The sequence below is a fragment of the Rhincodon typus genome, chromosome 14 (genome assembly GCF_021869965.1).
Source record: "Rhincodon typus isolate 14 chromosome 14, sRhiTyp1.1, whole genome shotgun sequence".
NCBI lineage: Eukaryota > Metazoa > Chordata > Chondrichthyes > Orectolobiformes > Rhincodontidae > Rhincodon > Rhincodon typus.
In genome coordinates this window covers 26,239,905-26,263,378 of record NC_063345.1, presented here as the reverse complement: position 1 = coordinate 26,263,378, position 23,474 = coordinate 26,239,905, and the positions used below count along the sequence as shown (strand labels likewise).

Below are 23,474 nucleotides of genomic sequence, written 5' to 3'. Positions count from 1 at the left end.
TATGTGAAGTTCCTGTTGGAGATAAAATCACCTGCAATTATCGAACTCAAAAACACGGAACTCAGACATTGGAATATACAACACAGTTGTATTTCAGTCAGCTGCTTTTGGTAAAAGTAGCAGAGATTGATTTGTAACTGGATCTGAAGTCTCTCTCTCTCTCTCTCTCTGAGCATCTCTAAGGTCAAAACAACTGGTAAAAATGAAAGCAGGAGGAAAATATCCAGACACTGAAACTCAAAGAAATCTGCCATATTCATTGTTGCCATTAATCTATGACATCCCTAACTAACTGTGATTACTGGTTATGATCCAACACATCAATAACAACCTAAGGGCTTTAAATTGCATTTTCTTCCATCTTCTTTTTTTCTACTGGATACTATTCCCTTTTTAACTTTCTACTTGTGTTTGTGTGTGCATGTGTAGTGCTGCATCTTTATTAACATTTTCAAGGTTTTAAGTAATAAAATTACTCTTCCTTTCACTCAAGGCTCCTTCTTTGTGTTTGGGGACTAGCCAACCACATTATAATTGGAGTGAGGTACAACTGCATAATCAAAAGAACATTACATCTTTCTGTGGACAACCAATGAGATTGAAAATAAGGGATCTGATTCACTCCTCCTTACCTGGTCATACAGTAAAGAAATGTTCCCTCATTTTACTCCTAAAATATCTGGCTCCAATTTTTAGAATATTCTCCCTATACCTACAGACTTCATCAGTGGAAATAGTTTGTCACTACCTACAGTATCTATTAAACTAAAATTTTGAAAACTTGGATCAAGTCATCCCTTAACTAAGTTCCTGTGACCCTTAGTTTGTATAATCCTTTCTTATAGTTTAACTCCTGTTATCCAGATATCATACTGGTACTCTATACTGCACTCTCTTTAATCCCAATCTATCACTCCTATGGTGCAGTGTCAGAGCCCCTCACTGTATTCTGTGGTATAACTAGAGCTTTATATAGATGAAGCACAACTTCTTATTCCCCTATATTTTAGTCCGCTAGATTTAAAGGCTCACATGTCTTCAGCCATTTTGGATTTTATTTGTGTTTAAGTACACAGGCCCCGAGGGCCTGAATTTTGTTCCCAGTTTGAGGGCACAGAGACAGGCCAATTCCAGCTCCACAAATTTATATCTGTTCGGTAATTCCTTTCTTTTCACTCATGCTACCGCACAAATTCTTGATTTGGTCTGAGTGTACTAGGGTTACTGGCCATGCCAAGGAGATTCTAATAATTGTCATTCTTAGACTGTGGACATGACATGTGCTCAATACTTCAAACATAATGATGCTGCTAATAATTGAAAGCTTCATGACATTTACGATACACATTTATCTTTATTGAGCTTCATTTGATGGCTGCGTGAGTGTCAAATAATTTCTAATGAGTGTCGTTATGTTGTTCTGTAGATGAATTCCACACTAACATGCCATCAATTGACATGTCAACATCTTTTACACCCCAATATATCACAGAGGTTACTTTGTCAAATATTTAGTGAGTCATATATTAATTGAATGCTACTTCATAGATGTATTTGGTACCGGATGGTATGTTGCCTCCCGGGTGCCAGGGTCAGGGATGTCTCAGATCGAGTCTACAGGAGTCAGAGAGCAGCCAGAAGTCGTGGTACACATCGGTACCAATGACGTAGCTAGGAAACGGGATGACGACCTGAAAAGTGAATATAGGGACTTAGAATGGAAGCTAAAAGCCAGGACGAGCAGAGTAGTAATCTCAGGATTACTACCAGTGCCACGGATGAGTGAGGCCAGGAATAGGGAGCGAGTGCAGCTGAACACGTGGCTACAGAGCTGGTGTAGGAGGGAGGGCTTCAGATACTTGGATCATTGGGATACCTTATGGGGAAGGTGGGACCTGTACAGGAAGGACAGGTTGCACCTGAACTGGAGGGGCACCAATATCCTGGGCGGGAGGTTTGCTAGAGCTCCTCAGTAGGGTTTAAACTAGTTTGGCAGGGGGATGGGAACTGGAGCTACAGATCAGAGGATGGGGTAGCCGGTGTACAGGCAGATACAGCATGCAGAGTATCTGTGAGGAAGGATAAGCAGTTGATAGGGCAAAGTTGCAGTCAGTGCGACGGGTTGAAGTATGTCTATTTTAACGCAAGAAGTGTCAGGAATAAGGGTGATGAACTTAGACCATGTTGGATCAGTACTTGGAACTACTATGTTGTGGCCATTATGGAGACTTGGATAACACAGGGGCAGGAATGGTTGTTCGATGTTCTGGGGTATAGATGTTTCAAAAGAAAAAGGAAGGGAGGTAAAAGAGGTGGGGGAGTGGCATTGCTAATCAGGGATGGTATCACAGCTGCAGAAAGGGAGGTCATGGAGCGGGGTTTGTCTACTGGGTCAGTATGGGTGGAAGTCAGAAACAGGAAAAGAGCAGTCACTTTATTAGGATTTTTCTATGGAACGCCCAACAGCAACAGAGACACTGAGGAACAGATTGGGAGGCAGATTTTGGAGAGGTGCAGAAATAATAGGGTTGTTGTCATGGGTGACTTCAACTTCCCTAATATAGACTGGAACCTCCTAAGTGCAAATAGTTGGGATGGAGCAGATTTTCAGTTGTGTCCAGGAAAGATCTTTGACTGAATATGTAGATAGGCGGATGAGAGGGCTGGCCATATTGGGTTTGGTGCTTGGAAACAAACCAGGCCAGGTGTCAGATCTCTCGGTGGGAGAACATTTCGGTGATAGTGATCACAACTCCCTGACCTTTACTATAGTCATGGAGAGGGATAGGAGCAGACGGTATGGGAAAGTATTTAATCGGGGGAAGGGGGAATTCCAATGCTATTAGGCAAGAACTGCAGAGCATTAATTGGTATCAGATGTTCTCAGGGAAATGCATGATAGAAATATGGAGGTTGTTTAGGGAGCAGTTGCTACAGGTACTGGATAGGTTTGTCCCACTGAGGCAAGGAAAGGATGGTAAGGTGAAGGAACCTTGGAAGATAAGACATGTGGAACATCTAGTCAAGAGGAAGAAGGAAGCTTACTTAAAGTTGAGGAAACAAGGATCAGACAGGGCTCTAGAGGTCTACAAGGTAGCCAGGAAGGAACTGAAGAATTGACTTTGGAGAGCTAGAAGCGGGGTATGAGAAAACCTTAGTGGATAGGATCAAGGAAAACCCCAAGGCATTCTATGCTTATGTGAGGAACAAGAGGATGGTCAGAGTGAGGGTAGGGCCAATCAGGGATAGTGGAGGGAACTTGTGTGCAGAGTCAGAGGAGGTAGGAGAGGTCCTTAGTGAATACTTTGCTTCAGTATTCACCAGTGAGAGGGACCTTGATGTTTGTGAGGACAGCATGAAACAGGCAGATACGCTCGAACAGGTTGATGTTAGGAAGGAGGATGTGCTAGAAATTTTGAAAAACATCAGGATAGATAAGTCCCCTGGGCCAGACGGGATATACCCAACGTTGCTACAGGAAGTGAGGGAAGAGATTATTGCCCCTTTGGCAATGATCTTTGCGTCCTCACTGTCGGAGTAGTATCAGATGATTGGAGGGTGGCAAATGTCATTCCCTTGTTCAAGAAAGGGAATTACAGACCAGTCAGTCTTACTTCTGTGGGGGGCAAATTATTGGAGAGGATTCTGAGAGATAGTATTTATGATTATTTGGAAAAGCACGGTTTGATTAGAAATAGTCAGCATGGATTTGTGAGGGGCAGGTCATGTCTCACAAGCCTTATTGAACTCTTTGAGGATGTCACAAAACACATTGATGAAGGCAGAGCAGTGGATGTGGTGTATATGGATTTTAGCAAGGCATTTGACAAGGTTTCCCATGGTAGGCTTATTTAGAAAGTAAGGAGACATGGGATTCAGGGAAATTTGGCTGTCTGGATACAAAACTGGCTGTCCAATAAAAGACAGAGGGTGGTAGTAGATGGAAAGTACTCAGCCTGGAGCTCAGGGACCAGTGGTGTTCCACAGGGATCTGTTCTGGGACCCCTGCTCTTTGTGATCTTTATAAATGACTTGGATGAGGAAGTGGAAGGGTGGGTTAGTAAGTTTGCCGATGACATGAAGGTTGGTGGAGTTGTGGACAGCGTGGAGGGCTGTTGTAGGTTGCAACAGGACATTGACAGGATGCAGAGCTGGGCAAAGAAGTGGCAGATGGAATTCAACCCAGAAAAGAGTGAAGTGATTTGTTTTGGAAGGTTGAATTTGAATGCAGAATACAGGGTTAATGGCAGGATTCTTGGCAGTGTGGAGGAACTGAGGGATCTAGGGGTCCACGTCCATAGATCCCTCAAAGTTGCTACCAAAGTTGATTGCGTTGTAAAGAAGGTGTATGGTGTGTTGGCTTTCATTGGCAGGGGAATGGAGTTTAAGAGCCGTGAGGTTATGCTGCAGCTCTATAAAACTCTGGTTAGACCACGCTTGGAATATTGTGTTCAGTTCTGGTTGCTTCATTATAGGAAGGATGTGGAAGCGTTAGAGAGGGTGCAGAGAAGATTCACCAGGATGCTGCCTGGACTAGCGGGCAGGTCTTATAAGGAAAGGTTGAGGGAGCTCGGGCTTTTTTCATTAGAGCGAAGAAGGATGAGAGGTGACTTGATAGAGGTGTACAAGATGATGAGAGGCATAGATGGAGAGGAAAGCCAGAAACATTTTCCCAGGACGAAATGAGTATTATGAGGGGGCATAATTTTAAAGTGATTGGAGGAAGGTATAGGGGAGATGTCAGAGGTAGGTTCTTCACACAGAGAGTGGTGGGCGTGTGGAATGCGCTGCTGGCAGTGGTCATGGAGTCAGATACTTTAGAGACTTTTAAGCGACTCTTGGATAGGCAGATGGAGGATAGTAAAATGCAGGGTATGCTGGGTAGATTGATCTTAGTAGGATAATAGGTCGGCACAACATCATGAGCTGAAGGATCTGTACCGTCCTATGTTCTATTTGAATCATACTGACCATGCCAGTGCTTGTCTTCAAAAGTCTCTTAAACTCAAATTGTCTTATAGCTCACCATAGCCTTTTCATTTGCTTTTTTTTCAAACAAATGGTCTAATTTCCTTTTTGAGAGGAATGTACAGATTTTTCTTCAATCGTAGGTCACTGAAAACAATTCCAAAAGTTCAACAACACATTGTGTAATGAGGTTGGGATCAAAGTAATTACATTCAGACTAGTTTTGGAGCTTAAGGCAGATGAAAGAGCCAAATTAGCAGCAGGTCTGCCTGCTCCCAATCTGCACAAGTGTTGATCCCACCTCTAAAATTATTGGACTCATAGGTGTACCATGTGACACTCGATTATGTTCATTTTAGGCTCAATGCAGTTTGAAGGACCCCTGCGTAAAGTTGGTTTCTGCTGAGCAGGGCAGGCACTGTACCTGCTTCTGAGGACTCTTTTGCAACCAATCAACGTGAAGCAAGATTTATTCTTTTAAGAAAAAGATTCTGTAGAGTCAACAGAAACAGGAGTGCTTCACTCAAATCAGTACTTGCCTTTACAAATGCATGTTAATCCTGTCCCTCAGAATCCTCTCCTACAACTTACCCACCATCAACGTGAGGCTCACCAATCTATAGTTTCCCTGGCTTTTCCTTCCAGCCTTTCTTAAATAATGTCACCGCATAAGCTACCTTTCAGTCTTCCGGCATCTCATCCATGGCTGATGATACAAATATCTCAGCAAAGGTCTCAGCAATCTCTTCCCTAACCTCCCACAAAGTTCTGGCAAACACCTGACCAGATCCCAGGGATTTATCAACTTTTTTAATGTTTTAAGACGTCTAGCACCTCCTCTTCTATAATTGAACTCTTTTCATGACATCACTATTTATTTCCACAAGTTCCCAAACTTCTATGTCCTTCTCCACAGTAAATACTGATGGGAAATATTCATTTAGTATCTCACCCATTTTCTGTGGATCCATGAATAGGTGGCCATTTTGATCTTTAAGGGGCCCTACTGTCTCTCTAGTTACTTTTTTGTCCTAAATGCATTTGCACAATCTCTTTGGATTCTCCTTAACCCTATTTTCCAAAACCATCTCATGTCCTCTTTTTGCCATCCTGTTTTCCCTCTTAAGTGTATTCCTACGGCCCTTATACTCCTCCAGGGATTCACTCGATCCCAGCTGTCTATATCAGATATATGTCTCCTTCTTTTTCCTTGAACAGACCCTTAATTTCTTTACTCATTCTTCGACCGTGGGCATGATATGTGCTCAGTATTTCAAACATAGTGATGCTGCTAATAATTGAAAGCTCCATGACATTTACGATACACAGTTATCTTTATTGAGCTTCATTTTGATGGCTGTATGAGTGTCAAATAATTTCTAATGCCTATCGATATATCCTTCTATAGATGAATTCTGCACTAACATGCCATCAATCAGCATGTCCACTGATATATCACAGAGGTTACTTTGTCAAATATTTACTGAGTCATACATTAATTGAATGCTACTTCATAGATGTATTTGGATCATATTGACCATGCCAGTGTTGTCTTCACAAGTCTCTTAAACTAAGCCAAATTGCCTTGTAGCTCACCACAGACTTTCCCATTTACCTTTTCTCAAACGAATATCTAATTTCCTTTCCGAGGGGAATGAACAGATTTTGCTTCAATAATAGCTCACTGAAAAAAATTCTAAAAGTTCAACAACTCATTGTGAAATGAAATTGAGATCAAAGTCATTACACTGGGACTAAATTTGGAGCATAAAGTAGATAAAAGGACCAAATTAGCAGGTCTGCCTGCTCCCAATCTGTGCAAATGTTGATCCCACCTCTAAAATTATTGGACTCTTAGGTATATTTTGTGACAGCTGAAAACATGTTCATTATAGGCTTAAAGCATTTTGAAGGAAGTGGGGTAACGCTGGTTTCTGATGAGCAGAGCAACAACTCATTACACGCATGGGAAACTGTGTCTCACAAAATTGATTGAGATTTTTGAAGAGGTGGCAAACAAGATTGATGAAGGCAGAGCGGTAGACATTGTCTACATGGACTTTAGCAGAGCATTTGACAAGGTTCTGCATGGTAGATGGATTAGTAATGCTAGATCACATGAGATCCAGGTGCAGTTAGCCAACTGGAGACAAAATTGGCCTGAAGGTAAGGGACAGAAGGTGATGTTAGAAGATTGCTTTTTGGACTGGAGGCCTGTGACCAGCGGTGTGCCACAAAGATCAGTGCTGGTTCCACTGCTTCTCGTCATTTATATAATGATTTGGATGTGAATCTAGCTGGTACGGTTAGTAAGTTTGCAGATGACACCAAAATTGGTGGTGCAGTGGACAGTGAAGAAGATTACGTCAGAGTACGATGGGACCTTGATCAGATGAGCTAATGGGCCGAGGAGTGGCAGATGGAGTTTAAATTAAATAAATGTGAGATGTTGCATTTTGGTAAGGCAAACCAGGGCAGGACTTGGTAGGGCCTTGTGGAGTGCTGCCGAACGAAGAGACCTAGGAGTGCAGGTGCATAGCTCCATGAAAGTGGAGTTGCAGGTAGATAGGGTGGAGGTGGCGGCGTTTGGCATGCTTGCCTACTTTGGTCAGAACACCGAATACAAAAATTGGGATGTCATGTTGTGGCTGAACAGGGCACTGTTGAGGCCAACTTTGGAATACGGCATACAACTCTGATCGCTTTTCTATAGCAAAGATGTTGTAAAACTTGAGAGGGTGCAGAAAAGATTTACAGGATGTTCCAGGGTTGGAGGGTTTGAGCTATAGGGAGAGGTTGAATGGGCTGGGGCTATTTTCCCTGGAGTGTTGGAGGCTGAGGGGTGACCTTATAGAGGTTTATAAAATCATGAGGGGCAGGGATAGCGTGAATAGCCAAGGTCTTTTTCCCAGGGTAGGGGAGTCCAAAACTAGAGGGCATAGGTTTAATATGAGAGGGTAAGATTTTAAAAGGACCCGAGGGGTAACATTTTCACGTAGAGGGTGGTGTATGTATGGGATGAGCTGCCAGAGGAAGTGGCAGAGGCTGGTCAAGCATCTGTTTCGGTGTTGTATGATTCTGCGACTCTACGGCTATTTTGATCACCCTCTATCCACACCCTATGCTACTCCTTCCTGAAATTACCTGATGGTGCTGACAGGACAACTGACATGAAATGCATCAATCTCACTGTTATAGTCCAGAGGGAGAGGTGGATTGAATCACTTTTACTGTTCTTCTCTGCATAATGGAGATGGTTTGTAATCTATTGCAAGATAACAAGGTGTAGAGCTGGATGAACACAGCAGGCCAAGCAGCATCAGAGGAGCAGGAAGGCTGACGTTTCGGGTCGAGACCCTTCTTCAGAAATGGGGGAGGGGAAGAGGATTCTGAAATAAATAGGGAGAGAGGGGGAGGCGGATAGAAGATGGATAAAGGAGAAGATAGGTGGAGAGGAGACAGACAGGTCAAAGAGGCGGGGTTGGAGCCAGTAAAGGTGAATGTAGGTGGGGAGTTAGGGAGGGGATAGGTCAGTCCAGGGAGGACGGACAGGTCAAGGAGGCGGGATGAGGTTAGTGGGTAGGAGATGGGGGTGGGGCTTGAGGTGGGAGGAATGGTTAGGGAGGCAGGGACGAGCTGGGCTGATTTTCGGATGCAGTCAGGGGAGGGGAGATTTTGAAGCTTGTGAAGTCCACATTAATACCCTTGGGCTGCAGGGTGCCCAAGCGAAATATCAGATGCTGTTCCTGCAGCCTTCAGGTGGCATCGTTGTGGCACTGTAGGAGGCCCAGGATGGACATGTCGTCCAAGGAGTGGGAGGGGGAGTTGAAATGGTTCGTGACTGGGAGGTGTAGTTGTTTGTTGCGAACCGAGCGTAGGTGTTCCACAAGGCGGTCCCCAAGCCTCTGCTTGGTTTCCCCGATGTAGAGGAGGCCACATTGGGAACAGCGGATACAGTATACCACATTAGCAGATGTGCAGGTGAACATCTGTTTGATGTGGAAGGTCTTCTTAGGGCCTGGGATGGGGGTGAGGTGTAGGGGCAGGTGTAGCACTTGCTCCGGTTGCAGGGAAAAGTGCCGGGGGTGGTGGGGCTGGTGGGGAGTATGGAGCGGACAAGGGAGTCACGGAGAGAGTGGTCCCTCCGGAAAGCAGATAAGGGTGGGGAGGGAAAAATGTCTTTGGTAGTGGGGTCAGATTGCAGATGGCAGAAGTGTCAGAGGATGATGCGTTGGATCCGGAGGTTCGTGGGGTGGTACGTGAGGAGGAGGGGGATTCTGTTTTGGTTGTTATTGCGGGGAGGGGGTGTGAGGGATGAGTTGAGGGAAATGCGGGAGACACGGTCGAGGGCATTTTCGACCACTGTGGAGGGGAAGTTGCTGTCTTTGAAAAACGAGGACATCTGGGATGTCCGGGAGTGGAATGCCTCATCTCGGGAGCAGATACGGTGGAGGCGAAGGATTGGGAATGGGGGATGGCATTTTTGCAGGAAGGTGGGTGACAGGAGGTGTATTCGAGGTAGCTGTGGGAAAATCTGAAATCAGGTGTTCTGAAGAAGGGTCCCAACCCGAATCGCCAACTTCCCTGCTCCTTTGATGCTGACTGGCCTGCTGCGTTCCTCCAGCTCCACACTGTGTTATATATGACTCCAGTATCGGCAGTTCTTACTGTCTTGGAGTTTCAGTCATGTCTGGAATTTTGGGTTGAAACACTCAACTAACAAGGTGAATGTGATCTTAGTTCTGAGGAAGAGTCACTTGACCTGAAATGTTAACTCTGGTTTCTCTCCAAAGGTGCAGCCAGACCTGCTGAGCTTTTCCAGCAATCTCTATTTCTGTTCCCAATTTACAGCATCTGTAGTTCTTTCTGTTTTTATTTAGTATTTAACTTGCTGCCACTTCTCTTCTAGACATGCCCATGTTGAAGAAGTTCTGATCCTCTCTCCGACAGGACTTCTGTTCCAGTCTTTTCTCTTATCCTCCGTCATTAACTTCGCCACCACTCCTAGTGTTTGACCAGGTATTTGCTAAAACTCGTTTCCACAGCCATATCACATTCCTCAGTGACTGCCTCTGGCTCAGACTCACCCCACGTGAATTCCAACTCAAGTTTCATGCCCCGTGCTTTGAATCCACTCAGAATCACAGGTATATCCGCAATGGTCAACGTTCCACAGTCAGCTGCTCTCACCACATCCTGAGATCCACACTCAGTGCGATGCATCATCACATGCACACTCTCAACCTTGTTCTCCAACAGCATCACATCGCGCTGGCTCAGGGCTGCACCACTCCACAGTTCCACTTCATCCTCCAGCTCTTTCATATGCTCACAGGAAACTTTTCCTTTTCCTTTCAGGCATCAACGCACACAAGATGCAACACTTAGAGATACCCACGACCCTCTGGAACATTCCGCTCCTCCACTTCCCTCTGACTCCATCCCCTCCCCTAACCCAACCTCCTGTCGTGTATTCACTATCTCTCCTGACCCTCTGCTCTTCAATGCTGAACATTCTGTACTTGGCAAAGGTCCTAGTTTCATCCCTCTGCATCCCCACCTTAGTCAATTTTGGGCACGACATGACGTTAAACTCTTCTTCCGTCGTCTTCATCTTCATGCCCATTTCTTTGGACAAGAGTCCTCTCACCATCCCACAGACCCGTTTGCCCACCTGCAACACTCTTCCCCCACCTGGACCCCTCCCTCTGGCCTTTTACCTACACTCAATCTGTTCATTTAGGTTGAAGGGACATTGGTCGCCTCAATTTCTCTGCCCCCTCCTTGATGATTCTAACCTACCCTCCCAGGAATTGACTGCTCTCAGATCCAACAATGACTTTGTAATCAAGCCTGCTGATAAGGGTGGTGCTGTTGTAGTCTGGCATACTGACCTCTACATTGCAGAGGCTGAGTGCCAGCTCTCAGATACCTCCTCCTATCTTCCCCTGGACCATGACTCCCCATTGGAACATCAAGCCATTGTGACTACTATGGTCACCAACCTCATTTCATCTGGTGATCTCCCCACCACTGCCTCCAAGCTAACAGTCCCCCAACACCGCAAAGCTCGCTTCTACCTCCTTCCCAAAATTCACAAACAGGACTGCCCATTTCTGAAGAAGGGTCCAGACCCGAAACGGCAGCTTTCCTGCTCCTCTGATGCTGCTTGGCCTGCTGTGTTCCTCCAGCTCTACACCTTGTTATCTCAGATTCTCCAGCATCAGCAGTTTCTACTATCTCTGCCCAGGCAGACCCATTGTTTCTGCCTGTTCCTGCCCCACAGAACTCATTTCTTCCTACCTTGATTTGGTCTTTTCTCCCCTGACCCAGTCCCTATCCACATACATCCACGATTCCTCTGACACTTTACACCAGATTCAGAATTTTCAGTTTGCGGGCTCCAGTCACCTCCTATTTACCATGGATATGCAATCCCTTTACACATCCTTTCCCCACCAGCATGGTCTCAGGGCTCTCCACTTCTTCCTGGAACAAAGACCTGATCTGTCTTTATCCACACCAGCCTCCTCCGCCTGGCTGAGCTGGTCCTCACCCTGAACAACTTTTCTTTTAACTCCTCTCATTTTCTTCAAGTCAGAGGGGTAGCTATGGGTACAAGCATGGGGCCCAGTTATGCCTGTCTCTTCAACGGGGTATGTGGAACGTTCCTTGTTCCAGTCCTATTCCGGCCCCCAACCACAACTCTTTCTCTGGTGTATTGATGATATCACTGGCGCTGCCTCCCTCTCTCATCCAGAATTGGAAAAGTTTATCTATTTCGCTTCCAATTTCCACCCCATTCACTTTCACTTGGACCATTTCTGACTCCTCCCTTCCCTTCCCTTCCTCGACCACTCTGTTTCCATTTCTGGGGATAGACTGGCCACCAATACCCACTATAAACCCACTGACTCCCACAGTTACCTTGACTATATATCTTCACACCCTGCTTCTTGTGAAGACTCTATTCCATTCTCCCAGTTCCTCTGTCTTCATCGCATTTGTTCCGATGATGAAAGGTCACTTGACCTGAGATGTTAACTCTGATTTGTCTGCACAGATGCTGCAAGACCTGCTGAGCTTTTCCAACTAATTCTATTTTTGTTTGTGAATGTGATCTTGCTTCATCAGAACCATTGTATTTTGTAGTGGATGGCTGTCTAGTTGTTTGCAATAATTTAAGCATAGTGAGTTTACTGGGTATTTTTTCTAACCAAAACATCTTTATGTTTGCTTGCCTGGAATATTAAGTCAAATGGAAGATTGACATTCCAGAGTGATGCTGAATTTGCTTTTGCCCTGGTTGATACTGGAAATTTCTTGAGGCAGCCACGTTGCCCGTTCTATGTTCAATAGGCCTATTCCATGTTCAATAGTAGTAATTTGAAATCAATTGTTTTAGCAATCATTTGTCATTTAAAAAAATAAACAGGATAATCTAGTTTCTTAAAAATAAACAATTTAGGATCTCCTTCTACCCCTGCACATTACATAATGGAGAAAGATGCCTTTGGAGACTGACAATTGCTCATTACAAATATAAAATGAGGCTCAAGAACTTCAGATAATTTTGTAATTCTTCCAACAGCGGTATTCCAAAACCACCCCTGTTACAACTTACCTGAACTCTTGTACAAGTTTAGCCTTAGCACTAAGCTTTTGCATTCTCAACCTTGTGACACAAAACCAAGGATCCTGTTTGTCATTCTATTGCCTTACTTACCTTTTACTATGCATTTAAGAACAATGTACCTTGTTATGATTGTTAGAATTTATAAGATGGCTATGTTTTAAACTCTTTGTTTTAACTTAAGGCAAACAAATACCTAGAATGGAGATGGTGTGAAAGTATATTGAATTCTAAACAGCCACAGACCCATGTGACCTGGTCACCACTCAAGGGGCCAGGGCCACACCCACCTGAAAACCAGGTTTTAGCTTTAACACATGAACAAAAAGGGAAAAACAACTAGTCTTACAGTGTGCATGCTTACACTTTCTCAGGCTGTCAGATGTGGCAAGTGGATGGTTAGTGAAGACAAAGTGGTGACATGGATGATGAAGGACATTTTTAAAAAAAAATAATGGGATGTGGACATTGCAGGCTGAGTCAGCATTAACTTCCCCCCACCTTCCCCGAGCTTCCCTTCAGAAGGCGGTGATGAGCTGCCTTCTTGAGCTACTGCAGTCCATTTAGAATATGTAGATCCACAATGTTTTGGAGAGGAAGTTTGAGGATTTTGATCCAGCGACACTGAAGGAATGGTGATGTATTTCCAAGTCAGTATGGTCAGTGGCTTAGATAGGTACTTGCAGGTGGTGTTCCCATGTATCTGCTGCCCTCGTCCTTCCAGATAGTAGTTGTTGTGGGTTTGGAAGGTGCTTTCTAAGGAGCATTGGTGAGTTTCTGCTGCCCATCTTGTAAATGGTATCCACTGCTACTATTGAGCAAAAGTAGAGCAGGGAGTGAATATTTGTGAATGTAGTACTAATCCAGTCAGTTGCTTTGTCCTGGATGGTGTCAAGCTTCTTGTGTGCCATTGGAACTGTACTCATCCAGGCAAGTGGGGAGTATTCCATTACATTCCTGAACTTGTGTCTTGTATGATGGTGGACAGGCTTTGGGGAATCAGGAGATGAATTATTAGCAGCAGGATTCCTAGCCTCTGACCTGCTTTTGTAGCCATTATGTTTATGAAGCCATTCCGGTTCAGTTTCTGGTCAAAGGCAACCCCAAGGATGTTGATGATTAGAAACCACTGAATCACCAGAGGATGTTCAAAGAATTGAGTGAAGAACACTTTGTTCAAAAGGAATTGGATGATTTACCCTGGTGAATCAGGGAGAAGAGATTCTATGAATGTTGGGAAGAGCTTTGAACTTTAATTGCAAAACCATAATTTGGCAAAGAGCACAATACAATACATAAATATAGAGTGGGTTTTTGGTGTGTTAAGTTACTATCTTTTCTATAGCATAGTGTATTAATTGCTGACTAAGTAATATCTAATCAATATTGATTTTAATTATTTTGTTACAGTGAGGCCCTAAAGTATGAAACGTTGTGTAACTCATTTGCACCAGTCACTGAGAAACATATATCCCTTTCTTTAAAGATTCAGTGTTTCAGGAATCACCAGGTGTGTACACCAAGGTCCCTCTGGTCTTTGTCTCTCTTTCTTCTTCTTCTCTCATTTTAATTTCAAAATAAATTACTTTTAAACATTTTTTACAACGTAAAGATCACCCTTCTACCCAGCCTGAGAGACTCTCTGCACTCCTGCAATACTTCCTAAATGTCTGTACTCTCCAATTTGACAACATTAGCAAATCTTAAACATCATTTCCCTTTTTCTCAAATCCAATCACTTCAACCCATCTCCAAGACAAAGCCCTCTTGAATACTGTACCATTCCAATTGGAGAAAATTCGCTCTATTCTCACCTAATATTTTCTTTCCTGTTGCTGTGATTTTTGAAGTGCACTCACTGATACTGCAACTAAATAAGGTGCAAACCCCCATGCACAGTTGCAGTACATGTGGCATCCTTATCAGGGAGGTTCAGGCAACCGCCTGTAGTCAAAATGGTCCAGATCAAACAAAGACAGAATGATCAAAATGTTTCTCACTCCCTCTAACCACCCGCTTTTTCAACATTCCTTCCTGCCCCATCATCCACTTCGCACATTGGTTGCTTGCTACCAACACTTCATTTATCCTACTTAGAACACCTGTTTGGTGCTCCATTCCTTTTCTGGCTCTCCACTGCTCCCTCTCACTTTCCTGCTCTCCCTTTGCATCCTAACACTGTCTTCGCTACTCCCTTCTGCTTCCCCCTCCTTTCGTCCCCCTTGTCCTTCTCCCATGCTGTCCACTACCTGCCGCTGCCTTCTCATTCCTCCATCCCTCCATCCCACTTGAGTGGTGGTGGGAATAAGCAGCAAAGGGAGTGGGAGTGCAGATGGTAGAGACTGGGCTACGGTGAAAGGGAGCAATAAAGACAGCAAAAGGTTGGAGTGAGTGAAATGGAATGGAGTGGCAAAACAGATGAAGCAATGGAAATAGAATGCGTGTCAGAGTGGCCAGGTGAAGTGAAAGCACAAGGGAGCAGATGAGGATGTGGGCAACAGTATGGAAATGGTGTAGGGAGCAGCAAAAATAGCAAGGGGGAGCCGGAAGCAAAGGGAGCGATGGAGTGGATAACAGGGAGTCGACAGCAAAATAATGGAGCAAGTAGGAAAGGGAATGGCGTGGCTTACAAGGGAGTCGGAGGAAGCGGGCAGAGTGGATGGTATGGAGGGCATAATCTGGAGTGGGCAGCTGGAAGCAGGAGGGACTAGAAACAGGAATGGGGATGGTATGGAGAGTGGGAGGAAGTGGCAGAGTGGATAGTATGGAGGGCATGATCTGGAGTGGGCAGCTGGAAGCACGAGGGACTAGAAACAGGAATGGGGATGGCTAAGGAAAGTGGGAGGAAGTGGCAGAGTGGATGGTGCGGAGTATGTGGCTGAAGTCAGGAAATGACTGGTGTGAAGTCAACAGTGGGGAGTAGACAGCAGGTGGGGAAAGCAGCCAGCAGAGGCAGGGAATAACCAGCAGGGAGTGGGCCACAGGTGGCCTGGTGTGCAAGGTAGGAAGTATTTCACATGCAGGATATCTCCTCATGAATTCAAAGCTCCCTTTTAGTCAGCATGATTTAAATTTTTGTAAACCAATCAAATTCACAATCTGCCACTGCATTTATCAAAATTACCAAGTAGTTAACCCATTCTGCTTATGCATCATTTTTCTTTATGCCCTCTAAGCCTTGAAACTCTCATTTCACATTCTTCTGAAATTTTTTAAACTGGTTTTCTTTTGGTAAACAGTCTAATCCTGGAAATTCTTGTATGATTTCCTAATCTTATGTGATATTTATCTTTTGCGATGATTATTTTTCCTACCGCATTATGCATTCAACAAACATTCCTAAATTTAACACAAACTGTATGTGGTAGAAATCTAGCTTAACTGAAAATGTGAATCTGTGTACTATAAGCCCAGGTGATATTCAATTCCATTAAAGAATTATTGAATGGTTATAGCAGAGAAAGAGGAAGTTAACCTGTCATGTCCATGCAGACTGCCTGTAACGAGTAACTTATCTGATCCTGCACTCCACCCTTCCCTCATAACCCTGCAATTTTTTTCTGTTCAAGTTCTTATCCAATACCCTTTTGAATCTGCCTCAATCACAATCTCAATCAGCACCTTCCTGATCTTAATTATTCATTGTGTAAAACATTTTTTCACATGTTGATTATTTTGACCATCACCTTGAGATAGTATATTCAGGCTGTCAAGCCTTCCACCAAACAGGAAGGCATATAATGACGGATGATGTGATCCTGCCTGACAATTTCTACAGGTTGGTTAGCTCAGTTGGCTTGCAATACAGAGTGATGCTAACTGCGTGGGTTCAGTTCCTTCCCTGGCTGATGTTACCATGAAGGATTCTCCTTCTCAACCTCTCCCCTTCAGGCCCTCAGGTTAAACCACCAGTCATCTCACTCTAATGAGACAGCAGTCGCATGGCCTGGTAAGACAACAACAAGTTTACCTTTCTTGCTTTAATATTACAACAAATAACATCTTTATCTTGTTCTTAATTCTATTGTTGAGAACTTACCCTAATCTTACGTATATGAATGCTCCAAGGATTCTGTCACTGAGTTAGTTCATTATAAGATGTATCCAGTTGTCTCCTGCATTCTTACTCAGATAAGGTATTTATTTGTGTTCCTCTTTGATGTTTTATTTTACAAGTAGGTGCAAGGGACCAAGCAGCTGACACAGGCTCTGCTGCAAAAATGCATGTGAGTTTAACATATGCCTACTCTTTAGAGTGAATGATGGTAACATTTCAAAATGGTGACCAACCCCATCCACACTGGAATTCAATTTAGACTCAGGATATAAGTTGTTGCTAAATCTGTGAATGAGCCAAGGGTCAGGATGACACTGCGTGACCTACAGCATTGAGGACTCCAAGCAGCCTTGGACAAGGATGAAGGCTGTTGTTTCTCAAAGGCAAAGCTGCCCGAGCAGATAATGGGACCTGGTTTAGCTTCAATATGTAGAGCATTTTTATAAAAATCCCCTTGGAGAGAAAGGAAGGTTATGACATCTCCACACTGATAAAAGATGGCAGAAAATATGAAGCAATTGTAGCCATATAACAACATCTGCAAGCATTTGGTACAGTTATCAGCACTGGCCACAGTATCAGGATGCAGAAAGCAAGCAAACGGTGTGGGAAATGTAGTCTGTTGCTCCCCTGGCAAGGCTGTTGCATTCCAAGATCTTTGCAAGTTTTGCAGTGCAAAAGAACACAGGCTTGCTATGAAAGAAACCTCATCCCAGAGATATAACTAAAGGTTACAATAATATGCAGGTGAAAAACAAGCAGAAACAGCACACTGGCAGCAACAATGAAAGTGCACCTGAGACCTGCATGAGCACAGTGGCAGACACAATGACGGAATTATCCAGGCTCACCAGAGGTTTACAGAAGACTGGGCATGGGAAATTAATTAAATAGGAGACAAAAATTCAGTTTCCCTACGGCAGGTTAGAGTTCTGATATAAGTTCTCAAAACCCTTCAGGCAGATCAGCTTTGTGACCTTGATGGTTGGCAATCTATTTCATATTCATTAGCAAAGCTATGAATAATCTGAACATCCCTGCGCTCTGGAATATATTCACAGGTACAATCTTATGAGGCAAGAATGGATTACACCTGCTTACTAGTATCCATCTTGCAACAGCTGCAACTTTTAACTACCCACTCCGCAAACAATTCAGAGACTTTTTTTAAACTTTTATCCTTTTGGTTTCACCCCTTATCTCCAATCTGTGTGTTTGTGGGTTGTATTACTAATTCTTCTTATGTTTAGTAATTAATAAACTCACTCTCTGTTAACTTGAGAAAGCCTGGTCAAATTGGTTCCTTTTACAATGTACATTCATTAAGATCTGGGAGAAATGTATCCACAAGTGAAGGGATCTGTTTTGAAATTAACCTTGCTGTGACCAACTCAGGAAGCAGGTCAAACAAGACAGTTCATCATTCTTCACCAAGGAGGTTAATGATTTGGGTTATTCCATCAGGAACTATAGCAAATTGTGGAATCTTTTCTGGTTACTGGATGTAGCTGAAGTGTGTGCCTGCTATCCAGGAAGCTGTTATAGTGCTTACACTCTGGACAACTTCGAGGTTCAAACCTGACAGCCAGGTTGTGGATGACAAGGGATACCTCTAGAAGTCTTGGCTAATGTGCACTGAACACATAAAAGTAGTGTTTGGATAATGAAGGTGTGCAAGATCATACTGACAACAACCAACGGGCTGTAACAACGAAGAAGAGATCAACATACATATAAGTCAAGAACATTCAAGTGAGAAGTCTAAATCTCCAGAAGGATGGCCAAACAATTAATGCTTTATAAAAACTCAGTCTCCTAAACTAATAAATCTGCAATTCTTGTTTCTGTGCAAATAGTTTTGTAATTAGCTAATATAGGGTCACCGGACCCGAAACGTTAACTCTGTTTTCTCCTCCACAGATGCTGCCAGACCTGCTGAGCTTTTCCAGCAACTTTGTTTTTGTTCCTGATTTACAGCATCCGCAGTTCTTTTGGTTTTTATATGCATATTTTACTCTTTGTGCAGATTTTGGGGAGGAAACTGTATTGCTTTAAGAGTTGAGTATGTTAATGAATCAAGGACAAAGATGACACTGCCTGCACAGCAGTCATGAAGACTGCAAGCAGCAGGTTGCTAAACTGAGGATTTGTACATTGGTTGCTCTGCAACTGATAAGCTATCAGTTGTCCATTTGCAAACTGTTTGACATTTTTAAGTAAATTGAATCTACTCTAGTTACCAGTTCAGCATGATAGTGATAATTCCATGTTAAGGAAAACAACCCAAGAACGTGCCATGGAACATAACACCTGTTTCGCTGGTATAAATATTGCCAAAGATTCTGTCAATTTTTTCTTAATCTGCTATAATTACAATATGTAAATTACAACTTATCTCATGGGAGTAGGTTGCCGCCAATCCTTTCTGCTTTATTACTGGAAATGGAGAGAGAGGGTAGTTACTTGGGGTTAGAGATAGGCTTTGTCACACTTTAATCACCTACATGACCCAAGAACACCCAATTGTGGGGTTAAAATTCCCCTATGATCTTTTGACTCCTTACTCTGCAATCCCCCTTCCTAAGCTTTAGATTTGTTGGTTGTGTCTTCATGCTCTGGAATTGTGGCTCCCTAAGTCATTTTTAATTCCTCACCTCCTTTGATGTTCACCTTTAAAACCCACATTATGAACAAAGCTCTTGTAGAATCTCTACTTTGATTTGATGTTTATTGTTTGATTGCATCTCAGTGAAGAACTCTGGGACATTTTTCCACACTAAAAGAACAGTGTAACTTTAAGTTGTTGTAGGAGACAAGGGGACTCTTTTGATAGGTGCAAAAATATAACACAATAATTTTAGAGACTGGAGAAGCAGCTGATCCTATGAACCTGTTTTGTCATGCAATATGATGGAAGGAGATAAACCCCAGAAAGGCATGCACTAACTTCAGAGATAACTTCAGAATATAATGGTGTATACTGAATTATATAGTTAGGTTTCAGACATCTGCAAATATTCTGATGTTCACGTTAGTCTTTAATGTTTATATAGTGGCTTAAAACATTATTCTTTAATGGTGCCAAACTGGAATGATGCATCTGTAATGCAAAACACTGCCTTCCAAATAAAAACATGCATACAACTTATTTTTTGAGCATTGGAAAATCAAATGGTACATTAATAGACACTGAAAACTTTACTGAGATCCTTGCTCCTTATATTTTGAAAATGAAGATATTTCTGTCTATATTGCAATGACCCCATTCAGATTTGTCAAACAGAATTCTATCATCGTATGAAATTCTGCCACTACTTTGGACAAGATTGCAACGTAAATAGGTGCCTTCAAAAAATCATCTTAGTATACTACATTATTTTTCCCAATTAAAAGCTTTAAGAGTAATGAATCTAAAGGTTCAAACGTACAAATCTACCACACTGGTATCAAATCCAACTGAGTCCCAATCAACACCAAAGTCATGGATGAGGTACAGGCTGCAGAGTTGGGTAATTTCCTGACTCAGACCAACCACCTTGAAAGCAAAGTGTTTACAGAAGTAGGATGTTCTGCGATGAAGTCCCAAATGGCAACAAAAGGAATGAAACAGAGAATAGCCCTATAGCCCTTACACGTCACCCACAATCTCCCCAGGCCATTTCCGTAAATCCACCAAAGTCTCTTGTACCTTCATTCCTAAACCCCTACCCCCAGCCACAGTCCCTAATATCTTCCATTCAAACCTGTGGCTTTTCATAGCCATTTATCCAGTACACACACTGTACACATTCAAGGTATGAACATAGAAACAAGGTCAAATGTGAAAACACTTCAAAATTCAATAATTCATAACATAAAAACTACTTTTATTACAGTTCTATCAAAGTTTCAATCAGTCAAACCTTTAAAATATCAAAGCAGAAATTGCAAGTGTGTGATGCCTCTTTATCATGTATAAGTAAACATTGAGGAATAATTGTAAGTGTTACAGCTGTCAATCAAGCAGTAGTTTCCCTTGGGTGCAGTTATTTGAACAGACTAATGCTCTTGACCAAGCATTCTCTACGCATTCTTGCTGAAAGTAGAAAAGTAACAACTCTTCTGGACTACCCCAAACATCAAATGAAATAATTTCAAATTTAAACAAAACAAAGAAGTTTCCTGCAGTACTCTATTTCAAGACTAATTATAATTTATTTCCTTCAATATTGCTGAGGTTTAATAAAAGTCAGGTTTTCATTTTTTTAGGAATAGGGCAAATATATCAGAGAACCCATGAATGTCAAACAGGAGTAAGATTTGTTTGAATGACATATTTTGAATAAAAACTATAAGCTCCTTGGGTACGCAGATTTAGAACATAGAACATAGCACAGTACAGGCCCTTCGGCCCACAATGTTGTGCTGACCTGTTATCCTACTAAGACCAAACTAGCCTGAATACTCTACATTATACTGTCATCCATGTGCCTATCTAAGAGTCACTTAAAAGTTTCTAAAGTATCTGACTCCACTACCACTGCTGGCAGCGCATTCCACATGCTCACCACTATTGACACTTTGCCCCAACCCTGTGGTTGCCAGTGCCAATCAAAAGGTTAACAATTTAACTTATCACATTCTAAGTAGCCATGCATGAATACCTTAGAAAAATGCAAAATGAATGATTTGAATATGACTGCTTACCTCTGTCTGTGTCATACAGGTAGACAAATCTCTCCCATTTGTAGTGGATAAGAAGGCTTAATAGTGCTCCTTGCAGTGGTGGCCTCAGTTGAATTACAAACTGAACTTCTCCTTCCGTGGGGAAGCTTGGAGTGATGAAGGATGTGTGTAATGCTCCACAGAAAGACGTTAGCGTGTTCACAGATCTCTTATCATAGAACCCAAAAATGGCATAAACGCCTTTGGAATACTGTGAACAAACTGAAAGAAGAGATCCTTGTTAGTTTTTGAGAGCATCACATTAATAATGGAAATTCAGTTACCTAAATTCTAAATTACTTGCCATTTCTGTTATGTGAGTACAACAAAGACGGAATGTCAACCCAGGAAACTAGAAAATGTTCACCAATAACATTAAAGAAGGTGACCTTGCTTTTAAAAGCTGACAATTAAATTGTGAGACAGGAATAAAAGTAACAAAAAGTGTAAACTAAGCAAGATGATAATATTGCTTCTTTTACGGTGCTGGAAAACAGCAGTTTGTCAAAGATTTTCATCTTGTACTTGTAAGAATATTTCACAAGGATACAAGTTCAAGAAGAAAACCAACACTTACACTGCATGAGAGGAAACCACTTGGTTGGCAAGTCAACTGCACTGTCCAACTGAAGCATGATCACTAGACACCTCTTGATTTTCACTGGGGGATACAGCAAATGGCCTTGGAGGATATCCTCAGGCAGATCTAGGTTGTGAGTGCCTGGTTTCAGACTGTGCCACTTCTAGCATGATTAGCAGCATTTTGGACTGGCTGATTGGCAGCAATGGCACTGGCAGGATGGTGGTGGTAGGAGGATTAATGCTATTGTCAAGGGAAATGTCAGTAGGTTTCTGCTATACAATGATACTGCTCATTCCCCACGGCGGTGCTCAAGCAATCCTAGTGATCTGGTGGGACAGCAGGCAGGGCTTAGATGGTAATAAGCATGCCTCTTCCTTCTTACCTCGTGAAGGTAATATGTGGAGTTAGATTTTACAGCCATTTGTTTGTATATTTGAAGGTAGGGTGGCTCAATATAAAAAGTCTGGCCTACCCACTGTCTTCCTGCCCACTTCTGATCTATCATTCTGTACACCCACCTGCACATCCACCCTTTGGTATGCTGAGGTCTTTAAGAAGCCAGTTAATTATCAGATTGGCTGGGAGTTCTGAGGTGGGCCTTCCTCCCCAGAGCCTCCCTTTGTTTATGACAGCGAAGCTGCTGTGATCAGCAGTGAGAGTGGTGGTGGGACAGGAAATCATACTTAATATTCTGATGCTGTATCTTTGTAAATCATTGGTAAGACCTCAGTAGAAAGACTGTGGTCAGTTTTAGGCATTAGGTCCTAGAAAGGACGTTAAGATCTTTGAGGTGGTGCAGAAAAGATTCAATAGAAGTCTACTGCTTCAGTTACTTGGAGAGATGAAAGATGTTCTCCTTAGGGCAAAGAAGGTTAAGGGGAGATTTAATAGACATGTTCCAAATGATGCAGTGTTTGATAGAGTAAATATGGGAAAACAATTTCCAGTGGCAGTAACCAGAAGGCACGATTTATGTTCGTTGGTAAAAGAAGCATAGATGAGATACTGAGAAACCTTCTGAAACAAATTGATACGATCTGTAATGTAATGCCTGTAAGAGTGGTGGAAGCAGATTCAATAATGACTTTCAGAGGGAAATTGGAAAATTCTTAATAAGGAACATTTGCAGAGCTATGGAGAAGTAACAGGGAGTGAGTTTAATTGAATAGCTCTTTCAAAGAAGCAGCACAGGCAAGGTGAGGTGAATAGATTTGTGCTGGGCTGTGTCATTCTGTGATGATAATTCCTTTGGCCTCCCTCCAGCATAAGTGGGAAGATACCTAAAAAGGTGATAATTAAGGAGCTTGCAAGGTCACTTTTAAATTCTTTTAAAATCATCTGCTGATGGGTCCAGGGAAGTGTCTGGGATCCCAAGATTTTTCAAATGGAAGAAAGCACATGGCCTCCATTTGGTGCATCTACTCAGCACAGTCAAAATAAAAAAAAAATCCATCTTTCTATGATAGAGGTAGTAGGAACTGCCGATGCTGGAGAATCTGAGATAACAAGGTGTAGAGCCGGATGAACAC

General features: G+C 42.8%; 1 protein-coding gene across 2 annotated transcripts in view; it reads right to left on the bottom strand.

The window, feature by feature from the left end:
- LOC109914397 (glutamate receptor 3-like) overlaps window positions 1-23,474 on the bottom strand; it is a 341,630-nt gene that overhangs the window by 261,186 nt on the left and 56,970 nt on the right. For both annotated transcript variants that reach the window (XM_048605151.1, XM_048605152.1), the window contains exon 3: window positions 21,345-21,584. In XM_048605151.1, the coding sequence (XP_048461108.1) occupies window positions 21,345-21,584 (240 nt within the window). The remainder of the gene's footprint in view (window positions 1-21,344; window positions 21,585-23,474) is intronic.